The sequence below is a fragment of the Poeciliopsis prolifica genome, unplaced genomic scaffold (genome assembly GCF_027474105.1).
Source record: "Poeciliopsis prolifica strain line A6 unplaced genomic scaffold, Auburn_PproV2 SCAFFOLD001, whole genome shotgun sequence".
In the NCBI taxonomy this organism is placed as follows: Eukaryota; Metazoa; Chordata; class Actinopteri; order Cyprinodontiformes; family Poeciliidae; genus Poeciliopsis; species Poeciliopsis prolifica.
The window spans coordinates 182,427-195,000 of NW_026562376.1; the positions used below are offsets into that span (position 1 = coordinate 182,427).

The 12,574-nt window shown below is 48.0% G+C and overlaps 2 protein-coding genes across 6 annotated transcripts in view; both read left to right on the forward strand.

Annotated features, from left to right (window-relative positions):
- Positions 1-1,772: 1,772 nt before the first annotated feature.
- meak7 (MTOR associated protein, eak-7 homolog) lies at positions 1,773-9,414 on the forward strand. Of its 4 annotated transcripts, none has more exons than XM_055029981.1 (9): positions 1,773-1,856; positions 2,169-2,312; positions 3,118-3,396; positions 3,462-3,606; positions 3,689-3,900; positions 5,897-6,128; positions 7,212-7,330; positions 7,744-7,923; positions 8,243-9,414. In XM_055029981.1, the coding sequence occupies exons 2-9, from the start codon at positions 2,175-2,177 to the stop codon at positions 8,369-8,371; spliced, it is 1,434 nt and encodes a 477-aa protein (XP_054885956.1). In that variant the 5' UTR covers positions 1,773-1,856; positions 2,169-2,174; the 3' UTR covers positions 8,372-9,414. The 4 variants fall into 4 exon arrangements, with proteins under 4 accessions (XP_054885956.1, XP_054885929.1, XP_054885948.1 ...); XM_055029954.1 differs by having other exon boundaries at positions 1,775-1,943; XM_055029973.1 differs by having other exon boundaries at positions 1,776-1,984.
- Positions 9,415-10,340: 926 nt separating this feature from the next.
- plcg2 (phospholipase C, gamma 2) overlaps positions 10,341-12,574 on the forward strand; it is a 40,866-nt gene continuing 38,632 nt past the window's right edge. For both annotated transcript variants that reach the window (XM_055029762.1, XM_055029770.1), the window contains exon 1: positions 10,341-10,928. The gene's annotated coding sequence lies outside the window, so the exon portion shown is untranslated. The remainder of the gene's footprint in view (positions 10,929-12,574) is intronic.

Here is a 12,574-nt window from a genome sequence, read left to right on the forward strand (position 1 = left end):
GCAGCTGCAGGTGAGAGACAGGAAGTGGAAAACCACTCTCAGGTTTGAAACTGCAGAATCCTCCGATCAGCTCTGCAGTCAGAAATATGAATGTTGAGCTGCTCCATCAGCAGCAGCTCCTCTGGACAGGTGGAGGTCAGAGGTCAGCGACTACAGAGAGCCACTTCTGCTTTTCAAGCTTCTGATTCAAATGAAGGATTTCCTGTTGAGCGTCTCAGCAGAGAATTTTACCATAAAAGGAGTCAGACGAGGCAGGAAGCCGAAAGACGAGTCCTCACCTGCAGAGAGGTGGGGCCAGAGCTGGAGCCGGCCAATCAGCTGCTGCGGCTCCGCAACAGAAAGGAAGTCAGTTAGACTGACTGGGTTAACTGGGTTTAACCGGGTCTGCCGGCTTTTGGGACGGCATTCAACCAGCAACCTGTCTGATTTCAACTTTCACAAACAGAAAAGTGAAACTTGAATTAGGAGGAGAAAGAGTCATTTCCACAAACAAAGATCTGAAAAGTGTGGTGTGCACTTTATTCTACCTCTAAATGAATAAATCACCTGATCAGCTCCAGAGTCCAGCTGGTTCTGGTTCTGGTCTCAGAGCTTGCCCAGAGATCGGAGCGGTGGAACCAGTAACTATTTTCTTTTGGACTTTATGTTGCTATTATGATGATTATTGAAGGAGCAATTACTATAATCCCCAGCAGGATGCGGCCCGGCCTGGACCGGGGGTCATGCAGGTAATGGACCGTGCTGCTGAATGAACACCTGATGGAGCCCTGGGCATATATGACCTTTGACCCCCGACACCTCGTCACCAGGAAATAGCCCGCACTCATCGCTCGCGCTGCATCTCATGCCCATATAAGGCATCGTTGAGCTGCTGCCCGCCGCGCCGCTTCCTCTGAGCGGCTCCACGCCGCCCTCTGCTGCTGGAGGAAGGAACTGCAGCCGATGCTTTCTGCTGAGCATCTGAAATGATTTCTAAATAATTGGTTTAGAAATCATCAGACAAACTCATCAGGTTTGTCTGATGAGTTTAAGTTGATTCATTTTATGATCCTGCCGCATGATTTCTGTTCAGCGGGATTTATTTTGGTTTACTGATGAGCGTTTTTCTTTGCTTCTTTTGTGTCACTAAATTAAAACTACAGCTCTTGATTTTGAGTAAATTACATCCAAACTGTCATTTTGAAAGATTGTTTGAGCAGAGCGGCTCCGCAGCCCACCTGTCTGAGTAAGATGCACAAGTTAAACGCAATGAAATGATTTGAGTTAATGGAAGACTTTCAGTTAATAGCTCAAATAATCTCATTAGTTTTATTTATTTATTCATTTTTATTGCATTTAAAGTCATTTATTTATGTAGCTCTAGTCTTTATATCCCGTTAGATTTGCTGACAGTAGGAGTTATTTGTATTTTTCTGTAACGTTAGTTTCTGACGTCATGTTTGAGATCGTCCTGGTGGGTCAACACACTGCGCCATCTGCTGGCCGTTCGTGGAACTGCACGGCGGCATGAGCTGAATATCTGCAGATTCATGTTTTCAAAATAATCAAAAAAGAAAATCAAATAAAGATTTTTAACAATCAAACCTTTTCATCCTTCAAGCTGCTTTCTGATCCAGAAACAGGAGCTGACCCAGTTTCAGCAACATCGGAACCGAACCGACCTGATTCTGCTCCTGAACGCAGCCCTGCTGCGCCCCGCCCCCAGCGCCCAATCAGAGCCCGGCGAGCGGGAAGTGGAGCGATGTGATTGGCTGCTGCCCCCCTCCATCCAAGGCTGAGCCGCTGCGGATCTGCGGTTCGGGACTCGCTCTGCGTGGCGGTGCGTGGCGAGTCTGACCTTCCCCACGTAGCTGCAGGTCTGTGCGGGTTGCTCAGGTGGAAATGCTCATCCGATGACAGTCATTGATCATCTGGCTGTGACGTCACTCAGGCAGCCGCGGCAGGTAGAAGGTGTCCGGCCACCTGGGACGGAAAAGAGCGGCTGGTAAACCGGAAGTCAGGCGGAGTCATGTGACCCAGAGAGCGGCGGGGATGGAGAAAGGGGGGCGGGGGGTGAAAAGATGGGGGGGCGGGGGGGGGTTCTCTGGTCACGTGATCCAGCTGATGTTTCACCAAGCAGACTGAAATGTTTGTTCTCAAATGAATGTTGTCTGGTTGCGGTCCTGCAGAGCATCATGGGTAACAGCGACAGCGTGATGGTGGAGAAGCGGATGGCCCGGTTCCGTCCAGAGGAGCGGTCCGTGATCCACGGCGTGTTCGAGCGTCTGCAGGCCGGCGACCCGGGGAAGACGCTCCGGCTGGAGGCGCTGCAGGTCAGAGGAGGCTGAAGGTCGTCCTTCCACTAACTGTTCTTGGGTCCGCCACTGGGGCCGGAGGAACTTTGAACTGGACCGAAAGAGCCCAGAAGGTTCATGAAGGTGACCTTTGACCTGGGTCCACCAGAATGCTGCAGCTGCTGCACAAACAATAATAATCCTAATGGATTTCATTAATATTAAACGTCACCATCACTGGAGGACGCCCCCTGGTGGACAGAAATGGAAAACCTTCGTTCTGCTGGAGACCTTTGATCATCAATGGATCTGATTTCATTGATTACGTCACAAAGTTTATTTGAAAGTTTCCTCCTTAATTCATTTATCATCCTGAATTAGACGGCTGCTCAGCCAATCAGATGAAGCCGATTAAAATAAACAACCTCAACGCTTCGCTGATAGTTCATAAATTACCAACTGGCAGGGGTCAGAGGTCATGGAGTCAGCCTGTGGAATATTCTGTGATAGAGATTCAATGATCCTTTAATCAGTTTGTCAGTTTGACACCTGGAGGAGAATCCAGATGATGACGAAGCAGTGAGGAAGAGGAGGGCTTTGATTAATCATTATTGATTATTGAATATCAATTTAAATGTTTTATTTTCTGTGCTACATTGAATAAATTCTACAATTATCTTCAAATCCATGACAAAAACCAGCAGAAATAAATCTAGTGAATAATGAAATGAAACAGTGATAACAGAACCAGTCCTGTTGGTCCTGACCCGGTCCGTTCTGGTGAAGAACCTGAGTCCCGTCCAGCGTTGTCCCCTCTGCTAGTGCGTCTCCTCTTGTCCTGCAGGCCTTCCTGGGGACCCTGGTCCCCGTCGCCATGGTGACCAGGATATTCTGGGGCCTGTGCAGCATCGAGGCGGGCCGGGCGGAACCGGGCCGGGCGGAACCGGGCCGGGCGGAACCGGGCCGGGCCGGCGCTTCCCAGGGGCCGAGTCGAGAGCAGCTGACGGTCTTCCTGGCAGACATCCTGCGGGGGACGGCGGAGGAGCGAGCGCCGCTGGTCATGGCCATGTCCCACAATGCAGCGGGGCGGCCACGGGCGGTCAGCTGCCAGCAGGTGGCGGCGGTGAGTAGGAAGGGGAGGAGGGCAGGAAGTGATGTCGGGTGGAGGCTCACGGCTGTGCTCCGTAGTTCCTGGAGGACCTGATCACTGCTGTAGTTCACATCCTGACCAGCAGGGGGCGCCTGCAGGGCTGGAGGCCGCAGCAGATGGGCGACACGGCGCTGGGGGTCAAGCTGCTGGCCGAGCAGATGACCTCTGACCTCAGACCTTCGGGTAAGCTCCCGCTCCAAGGCCACGCCCCCTTTGTGTCTGACCCCGCCTCTTTCTCTCTGACCCCACCCTTTTCTGTCCTCAGACCCGGCGACCTGTGACCTGTCCTGTCTGGAGGACTGGGTCTTCCGGGTCGCCCAGGTCTCCCAGTACCTGGAGGTTCTGGTGGCCGACGGGCTGGACGTCTCCCTGGGCGGCGGCACGGCGCCGGCGCTGCTGCCGCCGTGCCGGGACACGGACTGGACCCACCTGACCGTCCTGCTGGACGTCCCCACGCTCATGTTCCTGGCTCCACAGGTGAGTCAGAACCAGAACCGGGACCAAGAGCAGAACAAAGACAAGGACCAGAACCAGAACCGGGACCAGAGACTAAAGTCTCAGGTCAGAGAAACTTTGATTCCTGCAGCAGGAAGATAGAGACACTGAATGGTTCTACATTATCTAGTTCTACATCATCTAGTTCTACACCATCCAGTTTTACATCATCTAGTTCTACATTTTCTAGTTCTACATCATCTAGTTCTACATCATCTAGTTCTACACCATCCAGTTTTACATCATCTAGTTCTACATTTTCTAGTTCTACATCATCTAGTTCTACATCATCTAGTTCTACACCATCTAGTTCTACATTATCTATTCTACATTGTCTAGTTCTACATCATCTAGTTCTACACGATCTAGTTCTACATCATCCAGTTCTACATCATCTAGTTCTACATTATCTAGTTCTACATTATCTAGTTCTACATCATCTAGTTCTACATTATCTAGTTCTACATTATCTAGTTCTACATCATCTAGTTCTACATTGTCTAGTTCTACATTATCTAGTTCTACACCATCTAGTTCTACATCATCTAGTTCTACATTATCTAGTTCTACATTATCTAGTTCTACATCATCTAGTTCTACATTATCTAGTTCTACATCATCTAGTTCTACATTATCTAGTTCTACATCATCTAGTTCTACATTATCTAGTTCTACATTATCTAGTTCTACATTATCTAGTTCTACATTATCTAATTCTATACCTTCCTGTTCTACACCATCTAGTTCTACATTATCTAGTTCTACACCATCTAGTTCTGCATTATCTAGTTCTACACCATCTAGTTCTACATCATCTAGTTCTACACCATCTAGTTCTTCACCATCTAGTTCTACATTATCTAGTTCTACATTGTCTAGTTCTACACCTTCCTGTTCTACACCGTCTAGTTCTACATCATCTAGTTCTGCATTATCTAGTTCTACACCATCTAGTTCTGCATTATCTAGTTCTACACCATCTAGTTCTACATCATCTAGTTCTACACCATCTAGTTCTACATTATCTAGTTCTACATTATCTAGTTCTACATCATCTAGTTCTACACCATCTAGTTCTACATTATCTAGTTCTACATTGTCTAGTTCTACACCTTCCTGTTCTACACCGTCTAGTTCTACATCATCTAGTTCTACATTATCTAGTTCTACACCATCTAGTTCTACATCATCTAGTTCTACACCATCTAGTTCTACATTATCTAGTTCTACACCATCTAGTTCTACATCATCTAGTTCTACACCATCTAGTTCTACATTATCTAGTTCTACACCATCTAGTTCTACATCATCTAGTTCTACACCATCTAGTTCTACATTATCTAGTTCTACACCATCTAGTTCTACATTATCTAGTTCTACATCATCTAGTTCTACACCATCTAGTTCTACATCATCTAGTTCTACACCATCTAGTTCTACATCATCTAGTTCTACACCATCTAGTTCTACATTATCTAGTTCTACATTATCTAGTTCTACACCATCTAGTTCTACATCATCTAGTTCTACACCATCTAGTTCTACATTATCTAGTTCTACACCATCTAGTTCTACATCATCTAGTTCTACATCATCTAGTTCTACACCATCTAGTTCTACATTATCTAGTTCTACATTATCTAGTTCTACATTATCTAGTTCTACATTGTCTAGTTCTACACCTTCCTGTTCTACACCGTCTAGTTCTACATCATCTAGTTCTACACCATCTAGTTCTACATTATCTAGTTCTACACCATCTAGTTCTACATTATCTAGTTCTACATTATCTAGTTCTACATTATCTAGTTCTACATTATCTAGTTCTACACCATCTAGTTCTACATTATCTAGTTCTACACCATCTAGTTCTACACCATCTAGTTCTACATCACCTGGTTCATCAATCACTAAAGAACAGACCAAAGATGTGCTGCTGGATCAACCTGCTGGTTCTGGTTGTGGTTCTGCTCTGCAGTCGGAACCGGGCCGAGCCTTCCCCAGCGTGTCCGTCTCTCCCCAGCTCCCAGACGGCTGCAGCGCCCCCTGGAGGCTGGTCTTCTCCACGCAGCTGCACGGGGAGAGCTTCACCAAGATGGCCGCCGCTCTGCAGCACCACGGCCCCACGTTGCTGCTGCTGCGGGACGACCGGGGCCACGTGTTCGGAGGCTACGCGTCCACCGCCTGGGAGATCAAGCCCCAGTTTCAGGGTAGGAGGCTCACTGGGTCAGAACCGGCCTTGGTGTTGGGACCAGCAGGACAAATTGGACTTCAGCTGGTCCAACCGGAGGCAGATCCGGTTTGGGTCCGATTTAGGTCCTGCTAGCAGTGCAGTCACCATCATTCCTCTTCACTCCGTTTCCTCAGCAGCAGCAGGGACAAACGAATCGTTTCCTGGAACCGACCACTACTTGATCTCAATGCTGATGGTTGTCCTGATGACCATCAGTCATGACGTTCATCATTTCTCGATTCATTGGGAAATGATGAATCGGTTGCAGTGTGCCCCCTGGTGGCCAGGCTCCTGACCTACTGACCTCAGCTTCACCGTGAGGAATAATGAAAACAGAAAGAGAAAAAATGAGTCACATTCAGCAACCAGCAGCTTCTGTGTTGTTCAGACTAAAGAAAAGCCAAAGAAGCAGAGCTGGGTTAAAGGTCACCTTTTAAAGATGGCTGCTGCTAATAGAAGAATGTAACTATGTCTACGTTCAATATCTACCAAAAGTTTTCACCTTTATGTTGCTTTAACTAATCAATTATAAGTTAAGAAACTTTCATAGTCGGTGTTTAGTATCAGCACCTCTGGACTCATCTGCTGAAACGCTGGGAACAGATCTGGGCTTTAACTAGGCCAGTCCAGACTGTCGTCACCTCTGAAGCTGAATGCTGTTGCCATGGTAACCTTTTGTCCTCTCCTTCGTTAACAAAGACTAATTGAGTTGATCACGATTCATTAACCGAAGGGATGAATAGTTTTGGTAGTGCATGTTAAATATCTTCCTGGTGAAACATGAGGAGGCTGAGCAGAGACAGGAAGTAACCAGCTGGACTTCCTGGACCAGACTGCTTGAAGAAGGCAGACCAGCGGCAGCCATTTTGGCTCTGCTCAGCTGGAGGCGGAAAGCCACACAGCCAGGAAGTGGCTCTGCTGATTTGAATATGGTGGACAGGAGCATGATGGTGTGTGTGTGTGTGTGTGTGTGTGTGTGTGTGTGTGTGTGTGTGTGGGGGGTGTGTGTGTGTGTGTGTGTGTGGTGTGTGTGTGTGTGTGTGTGTGTGTGTGTGTGCAGGTGACTCCAGATGCTTCCTGTTCTCGGTCTTCCCCACGCTGAGGGTTTACACAGCGACAGGATACAACCAACACTTCATGTACCTGAACCAGCACCAGCAAACGATGCCCAACGGACTGGTGAGACTGGGCCCAGTGGAGCGGAGCCGCTTCACGCTCCGGCGCCGCTGTGACCTCACAGACAGGAAGTCACAGCAGCAGCTGAAAACAACGGGGCTACTGAAGGAGCTGCACTCGCATGTTCAATCGATAAATCGGCTAAAAAAGCAGCGTCTTTGCTGCTGTGACATGATTAGCACTGAGGTGCGTCACATTTATGGGTGTACCAGAAACACAGGAACACAAAGGTTCCTGCTCAGAACTTTGGATCCAAAAGTGACACCAACTGCGTTCAAATTTTGGACAAGTTAAAATCAATGTGATGAATTAATGTCAACTAACCAGTTAAAGTCCCAGGCTACCTGTCAGGTGACCCTTCAGGGTATGAGGTCAATCTGCTGGTTGCCATGGTAACGGTCTCTTCCTCCCCTCAGGGCATGGGGGGTCAGCACAACTACTTCGGCCTGTGGCTGGACAGCGAGTTCGGCCGCGGTCACAGCCGCGCTCGCCCCAAATGCACGACGTACGGAAACCCGCAGCTGTCGGCCGATGAAGATTTCGTCCTGGACGCTGTGGAGGTCTGGGCCGCAGGGAAACTGCCGGAACCGCCCGAGGTACGGAGCGGGACCACAGGACCAAGGTTCTGAACCGGTTTAAACTGGTCTGAACCGTTTTAACTGATCTGAACCGGTTTAAACTGGTCTGAACCGTTTTAACTGATCTGAACCGGTTTAAACTGATCTGAACCGGTTTAAACTGGTCTGAACCGGTTTAAACTAGTCTGAACCGGTTTAAACTGGTCTGAACCGGTTTAAACCAATCTGAACCGGTTTAAACTAGTCTGAACCGGTTTAAACCAATCTGAACCGGTTTAAACTAGTCTGAACCGGTTTGTGGTGGTGGTGCCATGTTGAGCGTCTCTTGGTGCTTCAGGACGAGGAAGAGGAGGAGGGGAAGAAGAGAATCCTGAACGTGGATCCGGAGGTCCAGGCCATGATGGAGCTGACGGGGAAGACTCTGCACAGCAAGGGGTTCAATGAGCTGCAGGAAGACTTTGACTAGGCCTTGTGCCACTACATTCTGCTTCCTCACCCCCAGATTGTTGTTCCAGTTGGAGTTTCGGCCCCCTGCAGGCCTCCGGGTTAGGTGCCCAAAGTGTGGCGCGGGGTCCTTTGTGGCCCTTCAAATGATTTTGTTTGGCCCCTGACCACAAGTCAAGAAATGTAAACATTTTGGCCAATTTCAGTTTCCAAACGGACAATTTGCAAAATATTTGTTTTTCTTTTAATAACCCAACAGTCTGAAGGTCTTTTTATGTCAAACCCAAAATCTGACCAAGTATTTAAAGTTTGTAGCATCAAAGTCTGAATGCACCATAAATGAGGCAGGAAGAGCGTCTCGTTCTGAGTCAATGATCTATTAGGGGTCAAATAATCTGCTGACTTTTCAATGTAAGTTTGTTTTGTCTTATTTCATGTCTGCTGAGATGTTTGCTCTAGAAACTTGAAATACTTGGTCAGATTTTGTGTTTTTGCAGTTTCAGCAGGTTTCATTAAAAACATTAGTTGAGCAAAAACAACAAAAATGTAATAATCACAAATGTTTGCATTTTAATTCAATGACATTTGGCTGCTTGAAATCAGTCAGTTTTGGCCCTCAGGGCAAAATGTTTGGGCCCCTGATTCAACGCTTGATGTGTTGAAGCAGAAAGAGCTGAAGCTGCTGCTGAGTGGTCTGGTTCTGAACCCGGTCTGGTTCTGAACCCGGTCCGGTTCTGAACCCGGTCCGGTTCTGAACCCGGTCCGGTTCTGAACCCGGTCTGGTTCTGAACCCGGTCCGGTTCTGAACCCGGTCCTGTCGGCTCCTCGCCTGCTGACGGGTTTTTACGCTTTAAATGAAGAAAGAAACAAACTTCAGATCTGATGAAACGTTTTGCTGATTTTTCATTGCATGTGGTTCAAATCTCATCCTGTGTGTTGTGATTATCGCAGCGCTGTGTCGATGTAGTAAACGCCCTCTTCTCGTTTCCTCAAGTGACTGAAGGGGTTTTTATTGAGGGGCATCATGGGAACAGTGGCAAAATAAAATGCACACCACACTTTTCAGATTTTTATTAGTGATATGAATCTTTCCCCAGTTATGATCTGGTTTGAGGGAAATTTTGTTTGTTTTTCAGCTTTTTTGGCTCTTCTTGTTAATTTCCGGGTGTCGGAGTATAGGGGCGGTGAATGCCACACCTTTCAGATTTTTATTTGTTTTCTTCTGGTTCTCGTCACGGAAACAAGAACCGGCTCAGCGGGGAGCGTTTTGTTACACCTGATTGTGATGAACGAGGCTCGGTCAGGGGTCCTTCCTGCAGCCCAGCGTCACAGACTGCTACTGGAGCTGCTGCAGGCGGCCAGCGGCTGACAGGCTGCCTCCTCTTCCTCCTCTTCCTCTTCCTCCTCTTCCTCTCATGCAAATCTCCGTTTGATCGTCACGACAACCTTCTGGATCAGTTTCCATGGAGACCATCAACAGCCCTGCTTCAGAAACTGAAGCTGTACTTCAGAGGTCAAAGGTCAAGAGAACAATTCTGTCATCAGCTTCATTTCCATTCATGGACTTTGAGTTTAAACGGGTCACAAAGGTTTGAAATGTTATTTTAGGTTTTAAAGTTCTGGTCCGGTTCAGATGTTGATCCAAAAGAACCAAATTATATATTGAGATCTCAAAGGATTTTTAAAGACTTAGACTTTATTGATCACTATTAATAAATTTGGGAAAACTTGATCTGAGCATAAGACATGACTCTGTCATAAACATGGAGGTTTTATGAACGTTTGTTGTCCTGAATGGGTGAATTATGACACTTGATGCAAAGTTGCTTTAAAAGTTTCACAGTTTAGCAAATGAAAAACTCCTTCATGTTCCCTAACCCATGAACATGACAGGATCACATGACAGGATCACATGACAGGATCACATGACAGGATCACATGACAGGATCATGTGAGGCTTCTGACATGAAGCAAAGTGTTGCCAGAAATTCTGTTGTGATCAAACAGAATCTGAATAAAAACCATCAGAGGGTTTAATCCAACTCGTTATCAATGATCAATATCTCTGAAAAGTCTTGATTGGACTGGACATGGAGGTGGCACTATCATGCTGTGGGCTGCAGGTCCATTCAGGTTCTGGACGGCCCAGCTGGAACCCAACCGGAAGTGTCCGGTCCAGAACCTTTTGAAGCTGAAAGTCAATCTGTTTCGAACTTTTCACCGCTTCCGGTTTCACAGATGAACTTATCGATCAGGTCCCGGCTTCAATATGGGGCCAAAAAGAGACTTTCAACCAGAACCAGTGGGACCAGTAGAGCCCAGTAGAACCATCGCATCATGGCTTCTGGAAGCTGCGCCTCTACTTTGCATAGATAGCGTCCTCTCTCTCTCTCTCTCTCTCTTCCGGACTCGCTGCTTCATCCAGTCAACTTTTACTTCCTCGTCGCGCCGCGGATAGAGGAACTGACCGCCCCGCCGCGGCCGCTCAGCCCGCTCTTCCTCCCGCTTTGTTTCACACCGTCGGAACCATGACCCGGTAGCGGAGCGGCGGACCGACCCGACACCGACCGGAGCAAAAGGTAAGACCTGCGGGCCGGCGGCTCCAGGCTGCAGGTGCAGCGGCGCTGCTGCGTTCAGGGTCTCACCCAGAACCAGGAAGAAAGCGCCTCATGTGGCCCAGCTGAGCTTTCTACCTCTTCCAGCGGTGAGACCCATCGAGCCTCCTCGGGGACCGGGGCAGGGGGCCCCACGCGGGGCCCCACGCGGGGCCCCACGCGGGGCCTGAGAAACTGAAAAAGTTTCTCAGGTTTTTTTGATCTGGTTTTGTTGTTTGGATCCCCAAATAATCAGGAGTTTATTTCCTCAGAGAAAAAACCCAGAAGAGCCAATATGTTCGGACAAATATCAGATTCAACAAAACTTTCATTTATTAAGTCAAAAACTGACCTGCTGGGAAAAGTCTTCAGCCTTTGGTGAACTTTGACCCCCTGCTGAAGTTATTCAGACACTTTGGAGGGTTTCAGAGCTGCAACGGCCAGCGGCAGGTCATTAGACGGCATCTCAGTCAGAGTAACATCCTGACTTTGACTAGGCCACTCTAAAACCCGGCTTCATGCTGCCAGGCTGGTTCTGATGGTTTGTTCCCTTAAATTGAAGGCGACCAAACGTTTGGACCAAACCGGTCCGGGTCTCGGTGGTTCCAGCAGAAATGATTGACCTCATTTTAAATCCATCACTTATTGATTTATTGGTTACTGTGGCAGGCCGAGGTTGCAGCCGTCGTCTTCCAATGCAAATATTTCCAGTGTGGGGTCAGAGGTCAGTCGCGGTTCTGACTGTCGTTGGGTTCTGTTCGGGTCCGGTCGATTCCAGCCAACAGAACTGGGATTATGATGAGGATCAGAGGCTAAACCGACTCCGTTATTGATCAGCTGGTCCATTCTTCAGCTGATCAGATTCTGAACGGATCAGAACCGAACCACAGAGAGCAACCTGGTTGCTAGGCAACTCTTCCTCACCTGTGCCAGTGAAGCTGCTGGTGGTTTATTGGCAGCGACGCCTTGGACCTGTTATCAGTAACAAGTAATCGAACGTGTTGATTTCTCAAATCCAGATGAAAGTTGCTTATTATTATTGTTACCATTTTCTTTCCTCTGCCGTCTCGGCGCCGTTTCTATGCGACAGTATAAACAATGGATGCGCGTCGCATTATGTTGGTGGAAAAACAGAAACTATTTTAACTTTCTGTCAAGTCCGATTCAATGAGTCGAGGGTTGCTCCTTTTTGAACCTCAAGTTTCTCATTTGGGCTTTTTAAATAAGCAGAGACTCATAATAAACCCAGAATGTGTCTGACGTCCAGGTGGTTTTGCTCCATCATTTCCCGGATGATCCGTCCGTCTGCGTCTCTTAATGTCAAGTTCAAACATGAGCAGCGAACGACGGCGAGCTTCACGCTGAGCTCCAGGAACTGCAAACATGGAGACTGATATGAACAGAGCAGAGAACCTGGAAACAGCCACGAATGAACGAGTCGCTAAAAGTTGTGCAACTAAACGCCATGATAATTATTTAGATGAAGTCACAAAGCATGTGAGCCGTGGAGGCGCAGGAGGAGCTGCAGGAGGAGCTGCAGGAGGAGCTGCAGGAGGAGCTGCAGGAGGAGCTGCAGGAGGAGCTGTAGGAGGAGCTGAGGGCAGGAGGAGCTGCAGGAGGAGCTGCAGGAG